This window comes from Carcharodon carcharias, chromosome 6, assembly GCF_017639515.1.
Source record: "Carcharodon carcharias isolate sCarCar2 chromosome 6, sCarCar2.pri, whole genome shotgun sequence".
Classification (NCBI taxonomy): domain Eukaryota; kingdom Metazoa; phylum Chordata; class Chondrichthyes; order Lamniformes; family Lamnidae; genus Carcharodon; species Carcharodon carcharias.
This window is the reverse complement of record NC_054472.1, coordinates 122957072-122983541: the sequence shown is the minus strand read 5'-3', so window position 1 is coordinate 122983541 and position 26470 is coordinate 122957072. Positions and strand designations below refer to the sequence as shown.

Below are 26470 nucleotides of genomic sequence, written 5' to 3'. Positions count from 1 at the left end.
GAACTGTCAAATAAAATAGCTGATTTTTAAATATCTAAAAATCAATCAACCATATAACACAAAACCTAATAACATCATTTCTAGTCTACCAATAGGGCAAAAAATAGGGTCAGTTGGCTGGATGGCTGGTTTGTGATGCAAAGTGATACCAACAGCACGGGTTCAATTCCTATATTAGCTGAGGTCATCCATGTCAATGCTTTCTCAAACTCACTTTGCCTGAGGAATCCCTCAGGTTAAACTCGCCGCCAGTTGTCTCTCTCTCTAATGAGAGAGCAGGCCCTTTGGGACTACAATGACTTTCAATTGTTATAATGCAACTGTATGGACAGTAGAGCAAAACAGCCAATCAGAAAAATTCAAGCTGCAATAATAGCTTTACTAAAGTGTTTTAATCTCCAAATAAAATCACCATGCACATTTTAAACACAATTGAATTTCAATGTTACATTTATTCTAGGTTCAATTTCTTCTAAGCTCACTAAAAATATCTTCAAGATTAAGGGTAGTGAAACATTTCATTTTATGATCTAATCTAGCATTCAATAGCCTGTTGGCATTGGCAATTCTGTAGATCCTTTGATCCATGTTGTTTAGCTGCTGTCTTAAAGTGCTTATGGGAGGAAGGCAGTTGGAATGGCCAGGTGATTCTTATAGAAGAGTTCTGAGGTTATTGATCTTTCTCAGTTCAATTTCTTTCTCATTGAGCAATTCTTCCACATGTTCGTAGTATGATTCATTTTGTTCACATTGCTCTTTAAGAGACATTAACTTATACTCATGGGAATTTTTCAGATCTGCAAATTACATGTCAATGCCTACCATTAACTCTTCCCTGAGAGTTTCAAATTTACTATCAATGTAAAACTGATACAAGTCTCCATTGGAAAATAGAGAATAAGTAGAAACAGGTTCTTGAACTGCTTCCCTTAGTTGTCAACTGAGACCCTTTACTTCTATTTCTGTAGTGCTCTGATACTTTATAATGGCTGTGCTCATTTATTGAGAAATATTAAGGAAATCAAATGTGTTTTAATTTGAATCTTAACCATTTGACTACCTACAATTCCCATATGTCTATCTACCCTTGATTAATGCTGTTAATGTTCAAACGGTTACTACTGCCCTTTTTTCAGCAATTGAGCCTTTGTAAGTCAAAAAATATTGACAACAGTGAAGGAATATCGTTAAGAATTAAATTCTAACTGAATTAGACTAATGTATGAAAAGATCCCTACAAGAAATATATATTTTTCAATTTCCTGTTCACAGGCTGTTCCAACAAATGGGGTTTCACATGCAGTCTGTAAAAAATAGCAGCTCGTGTCATAGACTTATAGAATAATTACAGCACATTCAGCCCATTGTGTCAGTGTTGGGTCTCCACTTCTCCCACTCCCACCCCCTTTCCTGTAGCTCTACAATTATTTTCTGTTCAGGTACTTATCCAATTCCCTTTGAAAGCTCCAATTATATCTGCCTCCTCGACACTCTCTGCTAATGCATTCGGATCCTAACCATTAACCGTTGCTGCACTAAAAGGTTTCTCATCATTGATCAAGTTTAAGCTGACTTTTCATGTCCCTCCATTTCACTGATCATTTGTACTCTGTAAAATATGTTCAAAGATTAACAAATGTTAGTGAATCTCCCTGGCTTTGTCCAGGGAAAGTTGGGATGAATCTAGTTTTGCTCAGAGTGTATTGGTGATGATGTAGGTATAGCTATGGGGATCTGCAATTTCTGGAGCATTTAAAACACCATCTCATGATTGAAGTGTGCTGCTGCAGCTATAATTCTGTAGCAGAACAATGATGCCCAAATAAGACAAGTGCAACATTTAACAGATTATAAATTGAGCTTTGATCTTGCATAGTTAATAGTGATGCTCTTACTATTTCTGTCCATAGGCCCTGCGCTGTTCTATCACTAGCTATGTACTCACTAACCTAATATGGGTCAATGAGAGTTATTTTTGATGGGATAATTTGGTTTGGACTCAGTCTGTACATTTTCTGTATGGGACTGCACACTGAGGAGCCTCACACATTCTTTCATGACTAATATGCCTCCAATTATGACCTATTCATTGGCAATAGGGAAAATCTTTGAGTCATTGGAGTAGGTCCCTCAGGAAGGAGCCCAGAAAAAGATTATTTTAGACCATTTACCACAGTTATCCGTAAATAGTCTAAAATTGTGCACTGGGCTATTATATCCATCTTTCAGGCTACCATTTTTATCCAAATATTGCCACTCTTTCAGCTATGGGTGCTGCATCCTGCTTCTAAACCACAACCATCACTGCTTCCCTGTAATACTTGGTAGATCCAAGGAAAATAATGCTCTACTCAAACAGTAACTGTACATTACACAATGCTTGTAATTTCAAGCAATTTTATACACAGACTATGGTAAATAGCTGCTCTTTCAAATGAAGGACTCACTCTTCTCTTTCTATTTGATGTCTGAAATTGGTGTGGATTTTTCTGAAGAGATGCAATGCGTTAAAAGCAGCCCTATGAAGGACTGGGCCTTGGGAGGCTTTGATTTGGCACTTCCTTTTTAACAATGTGGGATTTTATTTAGTTCTGTGTTCTCAAACTGGGGTCTGCAGATCCCCGGGGTTTGTAAAGACTTTCCGTGGTTCCACAGAATAATGTAAACAATATCCATTAATGTGATAGCACAGATGGGGCATATGCTGTTGGCCATCATAGTTACTAGCAATGTCCCTGATGTCAAAAATGCCTCACACAAGGCAGTGAACAATATTCTGCGGGCAGACAGCAGTAGAGGGAAATACCTCTGAAATACTCGGCAGCTGAGGAGAGAGTAAGTGAGGAGTGGAGGGTTACACATGAAACAACACTAGTGTTCTCAACAGGAGCCAGTGAACCTAAAATAAAAGCAAAATACTGTGGATGCTGGAAATCTAAAGCAAAAACAAAAATTGCTGGAACAACTTAGTAGGCCTGACAGCATCTGTGGAGAGAAAGAGTTAACGTTTCGAGTCCGTGTGACTCTTCTTCACAACTAAAGAGAAGTAAAAATGTGGTGAAATATATACTGTTTGGGGGGGTGGGGGGGGGGGGGGGGGTGGGGGGTGGACAGGTGAAGCTGGATAGAAGGCCAGTGATAGGTGGAGGCAAAAGAGAGATTGCAAAAGATGTCATATACAAAAGTTCAAAGGGGTGTTGGTGGTGGCGATACTGGCTAAAGGTGGTGCTAATGGTAACATTAAGAGTAGAAAGCAGGATGAGCAAGTGACAGATGGCCCTAGTGGGGGGTGGGGTGTTGGAAAAAAGGCTAAAAGGTGGGGATAAAACAATGAATGGAAATAAATTTTTTAAAAATAATAAAAATAGCACAGAGTTCAACAACGTCAGATCATGAACTCTTTGCTCCATCCTCACCCTTTTTGATCCCCTTTTTTCAAATATTTATTTGTTAATTTTTATATATATATATTTTTCCCACCTATTTTTATTATTATTTTTAAAATTTATTTCCATTCATTGTTTTATCTCCACCTTTTAGCCTATTTCAACCTTTTTCCAACACCGTCCCCTCCCCCCACCCCACCCCCACCAGCGCCATCTGTCACTTGCTCATCCTGCTTTCTACTCTTAAATGTTACCATTAGCACCTCCGTTAGCCAGTATCACCAACACCAACACCTCTTCGACCTTTTGTTTATGTCATCTTTTGCAATCTCTCCTTTGCCTCCGCCTATCACTGGCCTTCTATCCAGCTTCACCTGTCCCACCCCCCTTAAACAGTTTACATTTCACCACATTTTTACTTCTCTTTAGTTCTGAAGAAAAGTCATACGGACTCGAAGCATTAACTCTGTCTTTCTCTCCACAGATGCTGTCAGACCTGCTGAGTTTTTCCAGCAATTTTTGTTTTTGTGCTACTAAACCTAATGCCACTCCAGGAAGAGAAGGAAGGCATTGTACGATGAAATATTGCACAGGATTTTGCTGAGTCTTTCAGCTGAAGTGAGGATAAGAGTTTTCACATCACCAATCACATTGATGCACACTGTATCAGACAGCCCTGGAAACATTTCATACAAGTCCCTTTAACAGGACACTGGTGACCCTTACATTCATAAGTTTAAATGTACAAGAAATTCATTGTACTATAATTTAGATGGACATCATGATTACTAATGCATTTGAAAAGGGATCCTTAAACAAAGAAGTTTGAAAACCACTGATCTAGTCGATGGAATACAAGAAAGGAAACTAGTGTCAATGTTGTTGAAAGAAATGGTATATTAAATATAGTCAAAATTAATGAAGTGAAATCCAATGACAATAGAACCAAAATCGGTATAGAGATTTTGAATACAGAAAAGGGTCATTTAGCCCATCATGCCTGTGCCAGTGCTGGGTCCTTGTCAACACTGTCTGCTTTCATCATATCTCTCTCTCTTTCCACATAATCCATGTAATTCTCCTTCCAGTCTTTATCCCACAAACATTGTGATGACTCCCCCTCAAAATAATACTATTTAGAAGAGACTGCCTCCCAAAGTGATGAAATGCATCACTTCACACTTATCTGCATTAAATTGTCCATTTCTTTATTTTTTTTCACAGGATGCGGGTGTCGCTGACTAGGCCAACATTTATTGTAGATCTCTAATTGCTCTTGAGGAGTTAAACTGCTACAGTCCATGTGATGTAGGTACACACACAGTGCTGTTATGGAATGAGCTCTAGATTTTGAGCCAGTGGCAGTGAAGGAACGGTGGTATATTTCCAAGTCAAGATGGGGAACTTGCAGGTGGTGGCGTTCCAATGCATCTGCTGCCCTTGTTCTTGGTGGTAGAGGTCACAGCTTTAGAAGGTGCTGTCATTGGAGCATTGGTGAGTTACTGCAGTCTATGCTGCATCTTTGTCTATGGTATACACTGCTGCCACTGTCGGTAGTGGAGGGAGTGAATGTTTCAGGTGGTTTATTGGGTGCCAATCAAGCGGGCTATTTTGTCCTGGATGGTATCAAGCTTCTCAAGTGATTTTGGAGCTGCCCAATCCAGGTAAGTGGGGAGTATTCCATCACACTCCTGACTTGTGCATTGTACATGGTGGACAGGCTTGGGGGAGCCAGGAGTTACCTGCTGCAGAATTCCTAGCATCTGACTTGCTCTTGTAGCCAAAGTATTTATATGACTGGTCCAGTTCAGTTTCTGGTCAATGGTAACCCCCCCAGGATGTTGATAGTGGGGCATTCAGTGATGGTAATGCCATCGAATGTCAAGGGGAGATGGTTAGACTCTTTCCTTTTAGAGATGCTCAAAATCTGGCACTTGTATGGCACAAATGTTACTCGCCACTTATCAGCCCAAGCCTCAATGCTGTCCAGATCTTGCTGCATTTAGACATGGGCTGCATCAGTCTCTGAGGAGCTGCAAATGGTGCTGAACATTGTGCAATCATCAGCGAACATCCCCACTTCTGGTCTTATGGTGGAAGGAAGGTCATTGATGAAACAGCTGAAGATGGTTGGGCCTAGGACACTAGCCTGAGTAACTCCTGGGACTGAGATGAGTGACCTCCAACAACCACAACCATCTTCCTTTGTGCTGGTTATGACTCCAACTAGTGCAGAGTTTACCCTCTGATTCCCATTGACTCCGGTTTTGCTAGGGCTCCTTGATGCAACACTCAGTCAAATGCTGCCTTGATGTCAAGGACAGTCACTCTCATCTCTGTCTAAGTCTTCCTGAGTGCCCGTTACTATCCTGCTCACTACTTACTTAAATGCCAGGTTTTGTATTATCCACAAACTAAAAAATTATACTTCCTATACCGAAGTCTGGGTCATTTATATATAGCAAGTAATGCAATTGTCCTAACACTGATGCATCGGAGACCCCACTGCATATTTCTGCCTCTATTCTCTGCCTCCAATCCCTTAGCTAATGATGTACTCAACTTACCACCATCCTTTTAATGCCATGCACTTCGATTTTCCGAATAAGTCTGATTATTTATCAATTACTGCAGTGGAGTGAGAGATTAACCATGAGATCTAGCCCCAAGGGGTTTGCATAGTACTGTCCTAATGATAAAAATTATATAAATCAAGCCAAAAACAATTTGGAATGACTCAATAACATTTACTAATCATTATACTACAAAACCTCACTTCACAAGATACATCTATCATATGAAGGGCAACTATTTTAAATTGCAATTATGCTGCAATGTACAATTACCTTTTTTTTTAATTCATTCACAGGATGTGGGCTTCGCTGACTGGACCAGCATTTGCTCATCCCTAGTTACCCTTGAGAAGGTGGTGGTGAGCTGCCTTCTTGAACCGCTGCAGTCCATGTCGTGTAGGTACACCCACAGTGCTGTTAGGAAGGGAGTTCCAGGAATTTGACCCAGTGACAGTAAAGGAACGGGGATATATTTCCAAGTCATGATGGTGAGAGACTTGGAGGGGAATTTCCGGGTGGTGGTGTTCCCGTCTATCTGCTGCCCTTGTCTTTCTAGATGGTAGTGGTCATGGGTTTGGAAGGTGCTGTCGAAAGAGCCTTGGTGAATTCCTGCAGTGCATCCTGTAGATGGTACACACTGCTGCTACTGTGCGTCAGTGGTTGAGGGAGTGAATGTTTGTAAATGTGATGCCAATCAAGTGGGCTGCTTTGTCCTGGATGGTGTCAAGCTTGAGTGTTGTGGGAGCTGCACTCATCCAGGTAAGTGGGGAGTATTCCATCACACTCCTGACTTGTGCCTTGTAGATGGTGGACAGGCTCTGGGGAGTCAGGAGGTAAGTTATTTGTTGCATCATTCCTTATCTTTGACCTGCTCTTGTAGCCACAGTATTTATATGGCTGGCCCAGTTCAGTTTCTGGTCAATGGTAACCCCCAGGATGTTGATAGCGGGGGATTCAGTGGGTAATGCCCTTGAACATTAAAGGGCAATAGTTGGATTCTCTCTTGCTGAAGATGGTCATTGCCTGACACTTGTATGGCATGAATGTTACTTGCCACTTGTCAGCCCAAGCCTGGATATTGTCCAAGTCATGCTGCATTGGGACATGGATTGCTTCAGTATCTGAGGAGTCGTGAATGGTGCTGAACATTGTGCAATCATCAACGAACTTCTGACCTTGTGATGGAAGGAAGGTCATTGATGAAGCAGCTGAGGATGGTTGGGCCGAGGACACTACCCTGAGGAACTCCTGCAGTGATGTCCTGGGGCTGAGATGACCGACCTCCAACAACCATAACTATCTTCCTTTGTGCTAGGTATGACCCCAACCAGCGGAGAGTTTTCCCCCTAATTCCCATTGACTCCATTTTTCTAGGGCTCCTTGATGCCACACTTGGTCAAATGCAGCCTTGATGTCAAGGGCAGTCATTCTAACCTCACCTCGGGAGTTCAGCTCTTTTGTCCATGTTTGGACCAAGGCTGTAATGAGGTCAGGAACCGAGTGGCCCTGGTGGAACCCAAACTAGGCATCAGTGAACAGGTTATTGTTAAGCAAGTGGCGCTTGATAGCACTGTTGATGACCCCTTCCATTACTTTACTGATGATTGAAAGTAGACTGATGGGGCAGTAACTGGCCGGGTTGGATTTGTCCTGCTTTTTGTGTTCAGGATATACCTAGGCAATCTTCCACATAGCCGGGTAGATGTCAGTGTTGTAGTTGTACTGGAACAGTTTGACTAGGGGCGCAGCAAGTTCTGGAGCACAAGTCTTCAATACTATTGCCGGAATTTTGTCAGGGCCCATAACCTTTGCAGTATCCAGAGCCGTCAGCCGTTTCTTGGTATCAAGTGGAGTGAATCGAATTGGCTGAAGACTACATCTGTGATGCTGGGGACCTCCAGAGGAGGCCGAGATGGATCATCCACTCGGCACTTCTGGCTGAAGATTATTGCAAATGCTTCAGCCTTATCTTTTGCACTGATGTGCTGGGCCCTTCCATTCTCCTTCTGATTCTTAGTTCTTACAAAATCATTTACCTGAATGCTGTTGCAAGACCCTTTTAGGGCTCCTACATCAGCATGATAATGAGGCCCAAAGACCAAATTCCCAGGCTCCTCGGACCTTCTCATTTGAATGAAGGCTGTTAGCACTCGACGAGTGAGGTACCCAAAAATGTACACAGTCAAATTTCTCGGCAAATGACTTTTAGAACGCTGTTCATTGGTTAAAAAAAATAGAAATAGAAAAAGAAGTTCCAGCAAAGGAAATCAAAAACCCAGGACCATTTGGTCTTCAAAATCCCTGTCACTTCTAAACTTAGGGCGAAATTTTCCATGCTCACTCACATCGGTCCTGTTCAGTGATGTGAGCAGCCAATATGGCGAAAAGGCCAAAAATTGGTTTCACGACATCGTGAAACCAGTTTGCAATCGTCTGCTCTACCCTTCAATGGCGGGCCGCATTTCCCACCATCGGACACTGGGAATCTCATCATAATACATTTGCATATCCTTGTAAGGCCAGCCCCCCCGGAATCATCCCCCATGCTGGATCGTGATTACACGCCAACGTGTTTCACAATAGCATATATAAGGTGTGCACTTGGCGGGCTGCATTTTGAGGGGAACTTGAAGATGAGTACACAGTAACATTAAGCAATGCTCACAAGGGTCGCCTGTTGGATTTCAAGGTTGAGGTGGGGGCACAAGAGCTACCCTGCAGTTGAGATGAGTTAGGGGTGGCAAGGGCTGCCCTGCGGTTGATAGCAGTGTACAAGCATGTGCAGGGTTGGGGGGAGGGAAGTGGCCATGCATTAGGGAAACCTTGTATAAAGTGCTGATTCCTCTGCAGCTGAGACAGTTCAGGTGCAGCCACATTGAAATGCTTGGTGTTGGGCCTCTAGCTTATCTGCCCACTCAAGCAACGCGGAAGCACCAAAGTGCCACCAAGTGCACCTGAGCTTTTCACCCTTCAGGCACAGACTGCAAACTAATGAGCATTTTAGTGGACTGCAGAACAGTTGGACGACTGGCCATGTCGTACAATCCTCTTGTGAAAGCTGGCCATGGAGCAGTCACTGATGGAGGTGCTCACAGCCCCTTGCAACGTCATCATCCCGGTTTGATCCAGTCTCCCACAAGGGTCAAGCTAACAGTGCAGCCTTGCAAGTGTGGGTTAGGAGAATGCCTGTGCCTGAGCTGAAAGCACAGCACGCAGTCCAGTGGGCAAAGCTGCCGCCAATCGGTCGGGTAGAGTGGGGCGGTGGTGGGTGGGGTTTCAGGCAGCTATGCAGCGCACTAAACTCTGGTGAGTTCACTCCAAGTGGAGGCCAGCACGCTCTGGGATACGTTAATGGGCCTTCAGACTTCACAAAGAGAGGTTCTTAGTGCACCCATGCTAACCCATGTGTCCCGCTCTTTCATCCTGGAGGACTACATCAGGAGCATGCAGCCTGGTGACCCTGCTGAATGCCTTGTGGCGTACAGAGAGTGGAGGCAACAGAGAAGAGAGGGAAGCAGGTGCCTGGCTGCGCAGAGGGAGGAGCATCATACTCAGGAAGAAGGGGCGGCTGGGGCTCCTGCACACATGGGGCAGAATTTGGCTCTTGGCGTGTGGAATCGGCAGGGGAGGTTGGGAAGCCGACCGGTACCCGCAATCAGCAGCATACTTCAATTTTACGCAGGTGGGCCAATTAAGGCCCGCCCAGCATAAGACGCGGCTGCGGAGTGAGCGCGAAGGGGCAGGCGGGGACGGGTGCTCAATGTCTACCAGGCCCAATGACAACCCAGCGGCGGATTCAAATATGGCCTCAGCAGCCATTGGAAGGCTGCCAGCGAAGGGTGCGGAAGTTGTGATGGAGAGCGTTGTGGGTGAACACGGCAGGCGGGAGGGCAGGCTGGAGAGGCAGTTGGCCCGATGTTTCTCAGATAAGTGCCTCACTGTCCCTTGGAGGAGGCGGCAGCACGGAGAGAAACCCTTGTCCCCAGGGATGGGAGAAGGGGGGCCTCCCACCTCACCAAAAAGACCTGGGTAGAGGTGGCATCCAGGATCAGCAGCCATGATGTGTTGCAGCGCACACGGGGGCAGTGCCGGAAATGCTTCAACAATCTCCTGTGATCAGGAAGGGTGAGTACCGTGTTGGCACGGGTCACTTTGCAGAACAGTTAAGAGCTGCCCACCAGCCCTAGACCTCAGAGGTGTTAGAGTGTGAGTGGCAATGCCAGTGAGGCAGGAGCTGGTCAAGGGGGTGAGTCCTTGCTGCTTAGACTGAGTGTCTTGCGGCTCCAGTATCACGAATCTGCTGAGCCCTGTGAAGTGCTCCTCAGGTGGGGTTGGCCAGGCTGCAATGGCGCTGCAGGTACAGAGTGGACTAATTAATGCTCCTCTGCCCTTTCAGGGAAACACATCCCATAACAATGCAGAGAGGTCATGTACTGGTGGGGGACCCCCACACCTCCTCATCCTCACACGGTACGAGCAGCAGGCCCTGGAGCTGGAGAGGCACCATGCGCCTAGGTCAAGCGGCCATGGTGAGGGTTGGGGTGCCACAGGGAGGTAAGAGTGCAGTGCACTGAGGTGAGAATGTCGGTAATTGCAACCATTCCACTGTAGTCCCTATATCGATGTGAGACTCGAACCTGGAATCCCCATTGATAATGGAAAGATGAGGGCACCCTGATGCATGCTGATCTCTATCTCATGAGGCTGCCAGGCATGCACAGTAACAGTGTGATGACTTTACCTGATGACATGTCCTTGTTGTTCCTTTTAGGCTCATCACCAGCCCTTCGGGATGAGGAGCCTGAAGGCCCAGCCCTGACCCCCTGAGGACCACACTGATCAGAACACACCTGCGTCACACCCGCTCTCTAAAGCACGCACCAGTGCAGGTACCAGCACCTCAGTGGGCATTAGATCACCGGCTACTATCTCGGTGCACAATGGTAAGGGCACTTCACACTCACTTGAGCTGCAGGTGGAGGCTGAGAGTGCCCCGGGCGCGGTATTTGGAGGATGGCTGGGGACCAGGAACCTGCTCAGTCAATGACTGATGATGGGATTCTGGAGTCGTCCCTGAGGCAGCAGATGCTGGATGTCCAGCAGGGTGTGCGGGAGGATCTGGCGGAGATACATGAGGGAAGGTGTGCCATGGTCTCTGTTGTTGAGGAGTTCTTGCGGAGTGTGAGCAATGCACTGACCCTCATGGCTGAGCGCAATGCCTCCTCCATGGAGAGGGTGGCGACTCTCATGGAGAGGCTCCTTCAGGGGTTCTTGGGGATGCACTCATACCTGCAAGCCCTCACACTGGCATTGACCTCAGGTGGTCCGTGCCGGTGTGGGAGATGGATTGGGCACCCAGTATTCCACTAGGTGCCCGTCCATCAATAGTGAGCAGGGAGGTCCAGAGTGACCTCACGTTGGCGCACAAGCTGCCTGTCGTCTCTGCGGGCTCTTCTCAGGGCACTCTGGATGAGGGCAGCAGCTCCTCCACCCCTCTGCAAGTGACCATAGCATCTAATGAGGTTGCGGTGACTAGGGAGATGCTAGCCATGGCACTGGCCAGTCCCTCCCAGGCACAGGCTCCACGGGCTAGAGGACACCCGCCAAAGTCATCAAGGCTAACAGGATAGCAGAGTGAGCAGGCTGTCTCCAATGCCGGTACGAGCGAGGGGGGAGCATCGAGTCGTAGCACCCACAAGCCAAAACTTAAAGCACCTTAATCACAACATGGCCTGATCACGGATATTTGTTTGCCCCATTTTTCTGTTCAGAGTTTATTGGTGTGATGGATAACACCTGTCAATGTTACTTTGTAGAATGTTTGCCAGGCACCAGTTAATTAAATGTGTTTTTGTGCAACTGGCCTCTGGATGCTTCATTTGTTCTGTAGGTGCAGGGTAAGCCATGATGTTATGATGGACGTGTTTCTCCTTAAACTTTATTAAAATAGCACATAGAAACATAGAAACTAAAAGCAGGAGTAGGCCTTTTGGCCCTTCGAGCCTGCTCTGCCATTCATTATGATCATGGCTGATCATCCAACTTAATAGCCTGCTCCCGCTTTCTCCCCATATCCCTTTGATCCCTTTCGCTCCAAGAGCTATATTTAACTCCTTCTTGAAAACATACAATGTTTTGGTCTCAACTACTTTCTGTGGTAATGAATTCCACAGGCTCACCAATCTCTGGGTGAAGAAATTTCTCCTCATCTCAGTCCTAAATGGTCTACCTCATATCCTCAGGCTGTGAACCCTGGTTCTGGACTCCTCCACCATCGGGAACATCCTTCCTGTATCTACCCTGTCTAGTCCTGTTAGAATTTTATAGGTTTCTATGTGATCCCCCCTCATTCTTCTGAATATCCAGCGAATATAATCCTAATCGACTCAATCTCTCCTCGTTTGTCAGTCCCGCCATCCCAGGAATCACTTGGGTAAACCTTTGCTGCACTCTCTCTATAGCAAGTACATCCTTCCTCAGAGAAGGAGACCAAAACTGCACACAATATTCCAGGTGTGGTCTTACCAAGGCCCTGTACAATTGCAGCAAGACATCCCTATTCTTGTACTCGAATCCTCTGGTAATGAAGGCCAACTTACCATTTGCCTCCTTTACTGTCTGCTGCACCTGCATGCTTACCTTCAGCGACTGGTCTACAAGGACACCCAGGTCTCGTTGCACATTCCCCTCTCTCAATTTATAGCCATTCAGATAATAATCTGCCTTCCTGTTTTTGCTACCAAAATGGATAATCTCACATTTATCCACATTATACTGCATCTGCCATGCATTTGCCCACTCACTCAGCTTGTCCAAATCACACTGAAGCATCTCTGCAACCTCCTCACAACTCACCCTCCCACAGAGCTTTGTGCCATCTGCAAATTTGGAGATATTACATTTAATCCCCTCAGCTAAATCATTAATATATATTGTGAATAACTGGGGTCCCAGCACCGATCCCTGCGGTACCCCACTAGTCACTGCCTGCCATTTGGAAAAAGACCTGTTTATTCCTAGTCTTTGTTTCCTGTCTGCCAACCAGTTTTCTATCCATCTCAATATACCACCCCCAATCCCATGCGCTTTAATTTTACGTGCCAATCTCTTATGTGGGACTTTGTTGAAAGCCTTCTGAAAGTCCAAATAAACACATCCGCTGGCTCCCCCTCATCAACTCTACTAGCTATATCCTTGAAAAACTCCAGTAGATTTGTCAAGCATGATTTCCCTTTTGTAAATACATGCTGACTCGGTCCAATTCTGCCACTGTTTTCCACATGCTTAGCTATTAAATCTTTTATAATGGACTCTAGAATTTTCCCCACTACCGATGTCAGGCTGACTGATCTATAATTCCCTGGTTTCTTTCTGCCTCCTTTTTTAAATGGTGGGGTTACATTAGCTACTCTCCAATCTGTAGGAGCTGTTCCAGAGTCTATAGAATCTCAGAAGGTGACAACCAATGCATCCACTATTTCTAGGGCCACTTCCTTAAGGATTCTGGGATGTGGATTATCAGGCCCTGGGGATTTATCAGCGTTCAATCCCATCAATTTCCCCAACACCATTTCCCTACTAATACTGATTTCTTTTAATTCCTCCCTCTCACTAAACCCTGTGTTCCCCAACATTTCTGGTATGTTATTTGTGTTCTCCTTTGTGAAGACAGAACCAAAGTATGTATTTAGTTGGTTAGCCATTTCTTTGTTCCCCATTATAAATTCCCCTGTTTCTGTCTGTAAGGGACCTACATTTGTCTTCACCAATCTCTTTCTCTTCACATACCTGTAGAAATCTTTACAGTCAGTTTTTATGTTCCCCACAAGCTTACTCTCGTACTCTATTTTCCCCTTCTTAATCAACCCCTTGATGAATTCTAAACTGCTCCCAATCCTCAGGTCTGTTGTTATTTTAGCCAATTTGTATGCCTCTTTCTTGGATCTAATACCATTGCCATTGCCTATCCACCATCATCCCTTTAAGTAATGTTTCCCAATCCATCATAGTCAACTTGCACCTCATACCATTGCAGTTTCCTTTATTAAGATTCAGGACCCTAGTCTCAGAATCAACGACATCACTCTCCATCTTGATGAAGAATTCTATCATATTATGGTTACTCACCCCCAAGGAGGCTCACACAACTAGATTGCCAATTATTCCTTTCTCATTAAACAACACCCATTGGGTGCCAATCAAGCGGGTTACTTTGTCCTGGATGGTGTCAAGCTTCTCAAATGATTTTGGAGCTGCCCAATCCAGGTAAGTGGGGAGTATTCCATCACACTCCTGACTTGTGCCTTGTAGATGGTGGACAGGCTTTGGGGAGCCAAGAATTACCTGCTGCAGAATTCCTAGCATCTGACCTGCTCTTGTAGCCACAGTATTTATAAAACTGGTCCAGTTCAGTTTCTGGTCAATGGTAACCCCCCAGGATGTTGATAGTGGGGCATTCAGTGATGGTAATGCCATCGAATGTCAAGGGGAGATGGCCTGTTCTTAGTTGGTTCCTCAATGTATTAGTCCAGAAAAACATCCCATATACATTCCAGGAATTCCTCCTCTATGGTATTGTTACTAATTTGATTTGCCCAATCTATATGCAGATTAAAGTCACCCATAATTACACATGTTCCTTTATTGCATGCATCTCGAATTTCCTGTTTAATGCCATTCCCAACATCACCACAGTATGGGGGTCTATACACTAACCTTTTTTGCCCCTTAGCGTTTCTCAGCTCTATCCATACAGATTCCACATCATCGGGGCTAATATCTTTCCTCACTATTGCGTTAATTTCCTCTTAAACCAGCAATGCAACTCCACCGCCTTTTCCTTTTTATCTGTCTTTCCTAAATGCTGAATACCCCAGAAGAAACCAATGGATTCTTAAGGGATCTTTTTTTCTGAACTAAAAGTGGATGTTTACAAACCGTAAATAGTATTTCTGCTTTTATGTGTATCGGAACTCAAAATCAGCCAGCTGCAACCAGTTTTGCAAAGCACCTGTAAAAAGTTCAAGCCTGTATGGAAAATTAGTTTTTCAGTTCCCATCCCTGGTCACCCTGCAGCCATGTCTCCGTAATCCTCACTATATCATACCTGTTTACATCTATTTGTGCAGTTAATTCATCCACTTTATTACGAATGCTCCTCATGTTAAGGCACAAAGCCTTAATGCTTGTCTTCTTAACATTACTTGGCCCATTCCCACTATTTTTCACTGAGGCCCTGTTTGATTTATTTGATCTCGGCCCTAGATTTCTCTGCCTATCACTTTTCTCATTCCCCTTTCTGTCTTTTGTCCTTGTCCTTGATTCCCCCTCTGATTCCTTGCATAGGTTCCCAACCCCCTTCCATTTTAGTTTAAACCCTCCCCAACCACTCTAGCAAATACTCCCCCTAGGACATCAGTCCTGGACCTGCTCAGGTGTAACCCTTCCAGTTTGTACTGGTCCCACCTCCCCCAGAACCAGTCCTAATGTCCCAGGAATATGAAACCCTACCCCTCACACCATCTCTTCAGCCATGTATTCATCCAATATATCCTGCTATTTCTACTCTAACTAGCACTTGGCACTGATATTAATCCTGAGATCACTACCTTTGAGGTCCTACTTTTCAACTTACTTCCTAACTTCCTATATTCTGCTTTTAGGATCTCATCCCTATAGCTATTGCATTCCCACACTTTTTATTCCACCCCTTATTATTGCAGCAGAGCCAACTGTGGTGCAAGGAATTTGGCTGTTGTTGCTTTCCCCTGAGATGCCATTCCCCTCAATAGTATCCAAAGCGGTATATCTGTTTTGCAGCTGAGTAGCCACAGGAGATTCCTGCACTGCCTGTCTAGTCCTCTTGTTCTGCCTAGTGGTCACCCATTCCCTTCCTGCCTGTGGACTCTTAGACTGCAGTGTGACCGCCTGTCTATATGTGCTACCCATGATACTCTCTGTCTCACGGATGCTCCACAGTGTCCACCGCTCCAGCTCCGAAACATTGGCTTCCAGGAGCTGCAGCTGGAGACATTTCCTGCACACATGCTGGCCCCGGGCATTGGAAATGTTCCCGGCTTCCCACATAGAGCAGGAAGAGCACACTACAGCTTTGAGCTCTTCTACCATGACTTACTCTTTTAAATTAAATTAAACCTTGTGGAAGATATTTAATATCAAATAGTATCAATTACTCTAGGGTCCTTCTTTCCTGCTCCTCGTTGTTACAGAAAAATGCCCTTATAAATGATGAACCACAAAATAAGACCTTAAAAACTATAAGCGATAAAGGTAGTAAATACTTACCCGACTGTACTCACGGTACTCAAAGGAGCATCTTGTTCCTTCCTCACCAAACTCCCTCAGTCACCAAACTCCAACTTAAGGACTCTACTGCAGCCCAAAGCAGCACTCCAGTGCTGACCATATGAGGAAATTTACCCAGCTGTAAAATGTTCATTTTTATTTACTCTTTTCACAGGATGTGGGAGTCGCTGGCATTTGTTGCTCATCCCTAGTTGCCCTCGAATGAAATGGCTTACAAGGTTTTCAGAGGGCAGTTAAGAGTCAACTACGATACTGTGGGTCTAGAGGCACATGTAGGCATGGCTAGGTAAGGACCGTAGATTTCCTTGCCTAAACAGCATTAGTGAACCAGGTGGGTTTTTGACACTCAAGGATAGTTTTATGGCAGCATTATTGAAATTAGCTTTCAATTCCAGATTTATGAATTAAATACAAGTTCCACCTGCTGCAATAGTACATGTCCCATGGCACGTAAGCACATATTCTCACAGCATCAGCCTGAACCTCTGGATTTCAAGTCCAGTGACATTACCACTGCACCACCATCTCCTCTTCAATTTTAATATCAAGTTCTGCCTTATATTAACCTTACACTACACATTAACCAATCCTACCATAAAGCAAAGAACGTGTAGTTGGAGAAAAGGCAATCAAAAGAGATTTTTTGAAAAATCTATTTCCAGTGCCTGGACAACTAAAGGAAAGGTTGAAATTGAAGCCTCCAGTAAAATATTGGCAGATTATCAGGAATGAGTTAAATTCCTTAATTTTCTACAGCATCCCCTGAGCAAACAGTAATTGTTCTAGATTTCACATTAGCTTTGTTCTTCTGAGATAATTTTTTGCAGTGGACCTTAGTTTAAAAGATGGACATCCTGTTTAATGGCCACAGTTACCACATCAAAAAGAACCAATATATAAACAAAACCAAGATATAAACTAAACAAAACAAGCTACTCATTATGAAGGTAGACACATAACCGTAGGATTCCTTGTATAAAGTAGCTCATTTCCTTTTAATTGTTTAATTATTTATGCAAGTTAAACTACAGCAACCAAGAGATGATTTCAAATAGATAAAGCACATGCCAAGTCCAGATTGCACTGAAAACTGACTGCTTTGGTACATAATGATGGTTTTGATACATTGGTGATCTAGATAAGCTGTGAGGAAGGTTTTATAAAGTGCAATTTTCAAACAATTTATCTATAATTTTGCAAAGATGTCCCTAATTTAGCATGATCTCATTTAGTAATACTATAAAGTAATAATCAGGCACAAATCATAATCTTACCAAGATTCCTTTGTCTGGAGGCAGGAGATGGCAGAGGAAAAGTTGCAGTCTGTCCTGATTGGCCATTCTTGCAATCATCACCCTTAAATCCAGGGCAACACCTCCACTCCAGCTGAGTCACCACCTTATATGCAACTTTATATGTAGGTCGAAACTGTGTGCGATATCTAATTGGAAAAACGCATGAAGAAATAATTCATTAAATATAAGTACAGATATGTATACAGAATCTTAAAGACCCTATTGGGTTCCCATTATCCTAATCTGTTTGCATGAGAAAAAACAAACTTTTCAGGCCTTTTTCAGAACTTTTTCAGAACTCATATTTTAACAAATCTTCATTGATTCCTTTCCATGACTCCAATGTTTTTCCATTGTATTATTCAGCAGTAGCCTAGCCAATGTGTTTTACAAATTTAACATAATTTCCTTCCCTTAAACTTAATGGCTCACGATGAAATCCAGAATATATTTGCCTTTGTTACTGCTCTTCCTATCTTTAATGTATCAACAACCATATGGCCCTCATTCTGTCAAAATTCTTACCATTTAGAGTATAGTCTGGAGTTTACAGCTGTCATAATGACAAAATTGTCAGTGTTCCTTATCATTGCTTCTCTGAAGCTAACAGCAACTGTTGGGGCTAATACATGCACAGTTAACTGTGAAAATGCAGAGGTTTCTGTCAGGAATTCTATGCTTCCCCATTGAGTGCACTGTTGAAGTCTCTGTAGACTGTAATCAGTTAGAAATCACCAAAGTGACAAGAACTTTCACTTTTATGCTATTAGTCTGGTTGCAAAAACTCTTGAAGAAGTTACATCTTGATAAATGAAGTGTAACTGGCTTTTTAACAACTAATTAAGTACATAGTTACTGATGAACAACATCCCTGGCCCTGGAAAAACTAGTTTTATATTTGTGAAATGTTAAATTTCTGCATTATGATAAAAAAATTCAAACATTTTTAAATAATGATGTATTAAGTTAGTTTGATATTTCAGTTTCTACATTAATCCTATGTGCGTGTCCCAATTATTTTTTGACTCTGTGTAAAATTATATTAAAATGTGAAGGATAATCAGCACTTTAAACTTCTTGGCTTGCTGTCTGTGAGAATTCTTTGTTATTTGGCTGCTTACCCAGGTTGATGACATCACTGTTGCTGGACTTCTGGAGGTCCCCTTAGTTGGTGCATTGATTCAAATTAACATTGGGAAAGGTGAAATCCACATCATTGAGACCATTAGATTGTTACGGGCAGCTTTCTTTGAGGTTAGTGTCAAGTGTTGCCATTTTGTCATTGACTTACAAAATTCAGGAATTATCTTCTGCTGCTCTTTTTCCAAAAATATACTACCTCATAGTTCTATGTATTGAGCTGTATCTGCCACCTATGTGCCCATTCAACTAACATCTATACGCTCCTGCATTCTTGCTCACAATTCAACATGCCTCCAAATTAAGTGTCAGCAAACTTTACTAACATTCCTTATTTCCATACCCAAATCATTAACACAATTTGAAAACAAAAATGCATCGCAGTTAAATATTATCTATATCTAAAATATTTATCACATTCCATTAGGTCACATTGGGATCTTCTAAGAAGAATGTTCATGGGTTAGATTTTATATAAAACAAGCATTTATTTCTATGATAACATAATCTAATTCATCCCCAAAAACATTTTTATTGTCTGTCATTTTCCATATTTGTTTTATTTTATTGCCATGTATTGTATACAGATACACACACAAACATTATACAATTTATTTTGTTTTTTTTACTGATCCCAATCTACATAGGATTAAGAAAATAGAGTTTAGTTTTCAGACTAAATCGCATATTGAGGTAACCCCAAAATCTGAACATTAATTGCTGAATTATTTACCTTTCTACTTTAGCCACACTTCATAGAAGCAAAAGCATGCAGTATCAACACATCAGTATGGGTGATTACTGAGTAACAATGAAAAAATAGGAAAGGCATGAAACAAACTGCAGTCTGTTCATTATGTTCCCTTGATTATTTATGCATCACTTTTCAAACACTGCATGTTAGACATATTTGCTTTGATTGTCTGTCTGCTGTAATACTGTTACTCAAAAGGCAGTGGAAGCAGAGTCTTTGAATATTTTTAAAGCAGAGGTAGATAGATTTTTGATAAGCAAGGGGATAAAAGGTTATTGGGGGTAGTTGGCAATGTGGACTTGAGATTACAATCGTGTTAGCCATGATCTTATTGAATTGCAGAGCAAGCTTGAGGGGCCGATGGCTTACTCCTGCTTCTAATTCGTATGTTTGTATATACTGTTCAGGGTCCACAAGATACGCTCAAACAAAATAATGCTATGATGCAAGTCATATAATGTGCACACCACTAAATCACTGTTAGTCTGTACAGTGAGGATGTGGAAAACTTATTCTTCCTGCTATCCCTTACAGTATAAGTGTTCCTTACATCTTTGAGAATCTCTAATCTCATTGATCTAAGAATTTGTTGCCTAGAGTCACAAGTCTCTGAAGCACCATAGTAGGCAAATCTATTTAATGAATGGAACTTTTTAAAGGAGGACTGCTAACTTACATTTCAGCACTCGAGTGGTTAACCATACCTAATCTGCAAGCATTTATATATAATTTCTTAATTATTTCTCTGAAGCTGACGCTTCTTGTAATTAGCTGAAGGCTATGGGGCCACAGAATGATTAAAAGGTATTTCACTTTATAGCAATTCCTTCAGCTGTCCATTCCAACTGGCTTCTTATCAGTTCTAATTACAGAGTTAAACCACAGAAATGCCCTGGAGAATTTGAAAGGATTTCCCTTGGAGAGACTCTCTATCTGATCAAACCTATTCCATTCAGGCAGGAAAGTTTAGCTCAACACAGACATGAAACGTTTGCATCCAATGCATATGGAGCAGAAGGGAATTATTTTAAAGTGGCATTTCTCTCTTTTAGACTGAGTGCATTATTGTCATCCTGCAATTTCTATGTTTTTTAATATTGTATTATGTGTGAAATATTTTAATTATTCATATTCACACTCCTCGAGTGTCAAGATGAGCCAGAAAGGAAAGCTGTGACAGATTACTCATTGTCACCCTGGGAAAGAGGTCAAGATGCAGGTGGGCAGAAACATACAGCTGGAGTCAGCTCATCCTGTTCATGATTTACATAGAGGCCCTACTAAGGTGACACTTACATTGTATATTTTTGTTAGTAATTGAATTACAATGTTAGAGATTTTACTGCTAACACTAATAACTTGTATTTATATACAGCATTTCATGATCTCAGGACCTCCCAAGGTAGTTCACAGCCAATGAAGTACTTTTGAAGTTCATAGGGAATTAAAATGGGAATGAATTAAAAGGGAAAATCATTGACACTTTTATTGTATAAAAGAGTCAAGAAGAATTCAGCAACACAACTCACAAGATTTCAAAGTTGTTGTGAAGTATTTGCAACATGGAGGAATTTTATGATGTTAAACACAACGTTTTCCTGGCAATTTTACAGCAGAGGCAACCACTTTAAAGCATATCATTCCCTTGAAATGTTTTAACAGTACAAATGTTCATTACTTCCAAGGAAAGTTGTGGTTTAAAAAACTAATTACTATAGTCAACATTTTCTTTTCAATCTTCTATCCTCTTGTCCTGAAGTAACTGGTTCCTAGAGACAATGGACACCTTCAGTCCCCAAATACCTGCCCAACTGACAATGCTTCATGCGTGAGTCTGGTTAACGAGTGTTAGCATGCTACAATAATGGACATTTCAGCCAATTCTGGTCCTCTGCTTTCTCAATCTCTACACACTGGCATCTTCCTGCAAGGTTTTCTGCATAGCAATCGGGGGTGGAAATACCGACTAGTTTTCTCCTCACTCACAAAGGTTGCTGAGGCTAACAGTTAAGGCCCCTCATTCTGCCAGGGGGATGGAACACCTTGGGATGGTGGAGGAGACCTTGTGGGCATAGAATCAAAATCCCCTCCAACTGGGAAATTTAAGGAACATAATTTCAAATGCACGGACATGTTTTGACCTCATGATTGGAACTATAAATTTTAAGAAGATAAAACTGCAGTCAGCAGTAAAGGGCTGGGCAGGAAGGAGTTAATTCGGACATTTAGTGAAAACACAGAGACTCATCGAAAGGCTTTGGACATTGATTAACATGATCAAGAAGTCTGATTACCCAATATAATGGTACAATACACTCAAGGAATTATTCACCCACCACTGACTGGAATAGGGTCATTAACTTTGGAGCTAAGTACTGTTACTGTGCTGGAACTGGGCCACCTCAAACAGCAGCGGAATTGCTCATACAATGAGAACTGATAATATTCATCTAACTACATCTTCCATGGAAAACCCTGTATTGTTTCAACCAGCAGGAGCAGATGACATTTGTCTGGGCTTTGCGTGGAATCAACTAAATGGACATTGGAACAACAGGAAATATGCTTTGACTTGTGAGTTAAATTGTTATAAAAGCAGACCAGATCTGAGCATCTGGGCTGCAGTTGGAAGAAGGGTGAAGTTTGGTCACCTTGATTCAGGCCAACAGTCAACACTGGACAAACCATCCAACTTGGAGATTGTAAATGTTTTCAGCCATATTGTGGTCTGAAGGTTTTGGGCTGCAGTCAGACGAAGAGTCCAGTTTGGTCACCTTGACTCAGGCCTACAGCCGACACTGGACAGACCAACCGTGTTGGGGATTATAAGTTTCCGTCAAATCGTAGTGATATTGGTCTGAAGGTTTTGTGAAGGTTTGAGGCAAAAACTTTTGCCGGTACCTTGTAACTTGCTTCAGCCATATCTTGGTGATATTGGTCTGATAGATTTTTTCTCAAGGCTTCAGGATAGGATGTGGTGTTTTACCTGTGTTTTTGTACGTTTTAACTGAGTCGTGGTGACTTTGTGTCGGGTACTGGGAATAGGTTGTTTAAAATTTTGGGTTTTGTACTGTGGTGTTATGGGTGATTCAATAAAGTAAATGTGAATTGTCAGAAGAAACTTGTCTCACCGGTCATTTTGTTCAAGCCATACACTTGCGAATCTGGTGTCATGAACTTGAGTGTGGGGAGGGTCTCTGAGGGAAAAGGGGAACCCCTACAGGAGGTGGGAAGTGGGGGCTCCCAGTCAGGAAAGATGGAGGAGCCCTCCCCAGCCCAAGCATGGTAACCTGCTGGGTTTACACAATATCCCTGGCCTCCTCCCTCTGGCCTCAAAATTGAGGCTGGGTGGGAAGCAGCCTTGAGGGCCTCAGTTGAGATGAAGGAGGGCAAGTGGATTGGTCTAGGCCTCTCTTACACCCCCACCCCTGTAAAATTGCAGACAGGTTGGGGGTGGGTGGGAGGACAGCAGGATGGCCACCTAGGGAGTTAAATAGCGCTCTCCCCAATCGCCTGCAAACTTACAAGCAGGGGGCCCATAAAACTTTGCCCTATGAACTAAGTATGCTCAGATTAAAGAACAAGATTTTTGCAAAGTTTTTGTTTTCAACTCTGAATCTTAAATATTATTAAGGAAGCATTAAAGACAAATTATTTATGTTATTGTTCTAGGAATTTGCCACCAAATCTACACCTATTCTCACCCCAAATTACCAAACAAAAAATCAGTGTTACTGGGGTGGTGATGAGCGGACCAGGGAAAGTATTGATGAATGCACAGGCCTAAAGAATAATTGAGTTCCATCTGGCCAGTCCCAAAATATCAGATAGTGGTTCAGGTGACAACATGAAGAGTTTACATATCGCCACGGTAACTAATCAGTATTTGTAGCCTCAACACAGAAATTGGAGCAACTAATTATTAACGAGAGTCTGATCTTGGGTAAATAGACTCATACTATTAAACGGACTTTGGTGAATGTGGCTGGGTGAAGTCAACTGTGGATATGCTGGTTTTTCCTGTACTTTGGTGTATGTGCAGTATGCATATCCACAGTATTACCGATAGAGCAAGGCATAAATCTGCTGACCTGTGTAAAGTGTCATGATTTAATGCTCTGTGACTATAGTACAACCTTTGAAGGTGTTTTACACCTGATCCTTCAATGGTTTAACTTGTAGGGACGTAAAATTCGTGCATGTTTATATTGCTAAAGCTTTTCTTATCTCAGTGGCATTTCTGTGGGTCTCCATTGCTGCCCCTGAGATAAAAGAGCCAGTCTTAGCAATCTAATTACACGGAATGATACCGAGAAGTCACTCTGCAGACTTCCAAACTGTGAAAGTTGCCAAAATGCTGAAATGAAATGATACTACGCCCTAAAGGTACTGTGACATCCCACAACCAATCAGCATTCAGCACTGGCGCCAAAGGCCGTCTGGAAACTTCTGCTATCAAGCAGGACAGAGTGGGTAGTTTTGGAAGCGTGTGCTCATTTTTAAAAAGGTCCTAAATCAGCTTTGGGAGGAAGTGGAATCTCGGAGAGGGGGTGGGGAGAATCCAAGTCTATGGGATAGCACTGAAATCAACTTGTCGATGATGTCTGCATTTAGAGGAGGAGGCAATGTCTCAAACTCCGCTCGGCGTTTGCATTGAGATAAGCGGATTGGTGTCTGTCTGGCTCCATGATAAAGTGGACGAGTTTAATTTATGGATTAGACCCCTTCGATGTTAGAATTTCCAAACGTGGCCAGACGCACTGGATCTGGGTGTTACCGCATTAATGCTAAGGACACCCCATACTACCAGCTGTATTAATATTTAATTTTTTGATATTTCATTTTGACGTCTAGGAATTTGTAATTCGGAAACAAATGGTTTTGCGGTTTGTAACTTGGTGTTTACACTACAACGTAGCCGAAACTTAGTCCAGCTGTTTAGCCATAAACAAAGCACATCAGTTTATAATAAGTTTATTAGGATGACACACTGTTTATTGTTGGGTTTCTGTAATTCTGTGTAGGATAACACACTGTTTATTGTTGGGTTTCTATAATTCTTAGTTACCTGATAGATTAAAAAGAAAAGGAAGAGCGTGGGAGATCCAGAGCAGAGAAACACTGACTGACCCCTGTGATTTGTCTTATTGCAAAGCGGAATGCTATTGTGATTCCCTTAATTGCCATCAGCCGGAGCTGTAAAAGATGCCCGATCCCAGAGAGATACTTACACCAAGCCAGGGAGGCAGTTGGTCTGACCCCAGGGACACGACTGATATTCCGCATTGATGTAACTTTCTGCACCGTCCAGCACCGAGCAAGTCACATTCTTCTTTACAATATAAGCACACCAGTTCCTGCAGGGTGGGGGAAACAAACCACAGATCAGTACAGGGGATGGGAATCGCCGACAGATACCAGAACTCCCCTGGCCATGGGCAGGTCTACAGCCGCGACAGTAAACCCCTCCCCCGCGCTGAGAACAAGGACAAGGCGCCAGACTTTTCCTACCTGGGAGACAGGGATTTTTTTTTTGAACGAGGATAGAGGTATGATTTGAATTAGGATCCACACGTGTCAATTTTGGATAAACTTTACTAATGGAGCCATCAACTGCTCAAGGTGTGATAGATACAAAATAGGGGACTTACCATCAATTTAAATCAACTGGCACGCCATATTTAATCGCAGGTTTAAAAAAATTCCCACGAGTTTATTTTACTAGCAAAGTCAACATATAAATTGATTCAGAAGATGTTGGTGTAAGTATAGGGAGGGATACTTGTGTTCGTTGCTTGCTGGTAAAGTTTTTCAAAGTGGACTGGCTAAGGGTTGACTTACTTGTTGCGTCCTGTGAGTCTGTTGGCAGCTTGTTGGGGTGAGGATCTGGAGGAATATAGATTGTATCTGGAAGATGGAAGAGTTGCTTGTACATCAGACAGTAGAATGCTGATCAGAATCAAAGACCAGTTCAACAAAATCGCCTCGCTCTTAGCTACTCTTTCGGTCATTGTAGCGGGACAGTTTTTTTTTCAATTTCCACCTTTCTGGGCAGAATTACCGATTGCTTGAACCGGAGCCCTCGGCCAACCTTGTCTTCAGAACTGCAGGAGAGTCCAAGCTTCAACTTGCTGGAGGGAGCAGGCTCGACTGTTCAGGCTTGTAGTGGACTTGCCCTGTGAAGAGATGATGAAGAGACCCCTCCAGCGAGGAGAGTTGCGTTAGACTCGGGCTTTTCCTGTTGCTCTGGGCTGAATCTTTTTACGGAATGACGTTAATCTTTCTGCACTAGAGTTTCAGACACACCACTAGGAACTCTGCTTCTTGTTTAAAAAAAAACTTGGCTTAAGACCCATCCCAATGACTTGATGGGAGGCTGCCTGGTAACCTCACTACATCAGCATAGAGAGTGTATGCTATAAGAAGCTGGAGCAGAGAACTAAACTACAAATAATACACGAGAGACTTAAGACATCAGCTAAAGGGAATGTCAACGGGATGCCAATTCACTCTGTTTCAGATCGCACCACGTCCGTCATGAAAGTAACTTTCCCATAAACCCAGAACTAGTTTGCCAAGAAACATTGTTTGGATCTAGTTCGTTGTAAATTGTAGATAAGAATAGCACATTTGTAATCTTGTTGGAATTGCTCGTTTATTTAGTAATTCAATTTAAGCATGATATTTGAAATATTTTACAGAAACGTGTAACTTCTAAAGTTAACATTAGCAAAAGCAATAAATTAGGGAACAAATTCATGCTGATGTTAGGAATAGTCCAGGAAATCTATTTAAGGAGAAGTGGTTCAACGCATTGACCTGCCAGTTATCCTATCACTTGTGTCAGTGTCGAGCAGTTTCCTATGCTGGTTTGTACAAAACTAAAATACTGCAGAGTCTGGAAATCTGAAATAAAAACAAAACATGGGCAATACTCAACAGGTCAGATTAGATAACACAGGTGGACAGAGAAACAGAGTTAACTTTTCAGATCAA

The 26470-nt window shown here is 42.9% G+C and overlaps 1 protein-coding gene across 1 annotated transcript in view; it reads right to left on the bottom strand.

Annotated features, from left to right (window-relative positions):
• The window catches only part of LOC121279018 (EMILIN-2-like), a 70887-nt gene extending 44976 nt beyond the window's left edge, over nt 1–25911 (bottom strand). Inside the window, exons 1-3 of the mRNA XM_041189768.1 lie at nt 25316–25911; nt 24706–24831; nt 17560–17726 (exon numbers count right to left, since the gene is read on the bottom strand). Coding sequence (XP_041045702.1) covers nt 17560–17726; nt 24706–24831; nt 25316–25485 — 463 coding nt within the window. The 5' untranslated portion in view covers nt 25486–25911. The remainder of the gene's footprint in view (nt 1–17559; nt 17727–24705; nt 24832–25315) is intronic.
• Nucleotides 25912–26470: the final 559 nt, after the last annotated feature.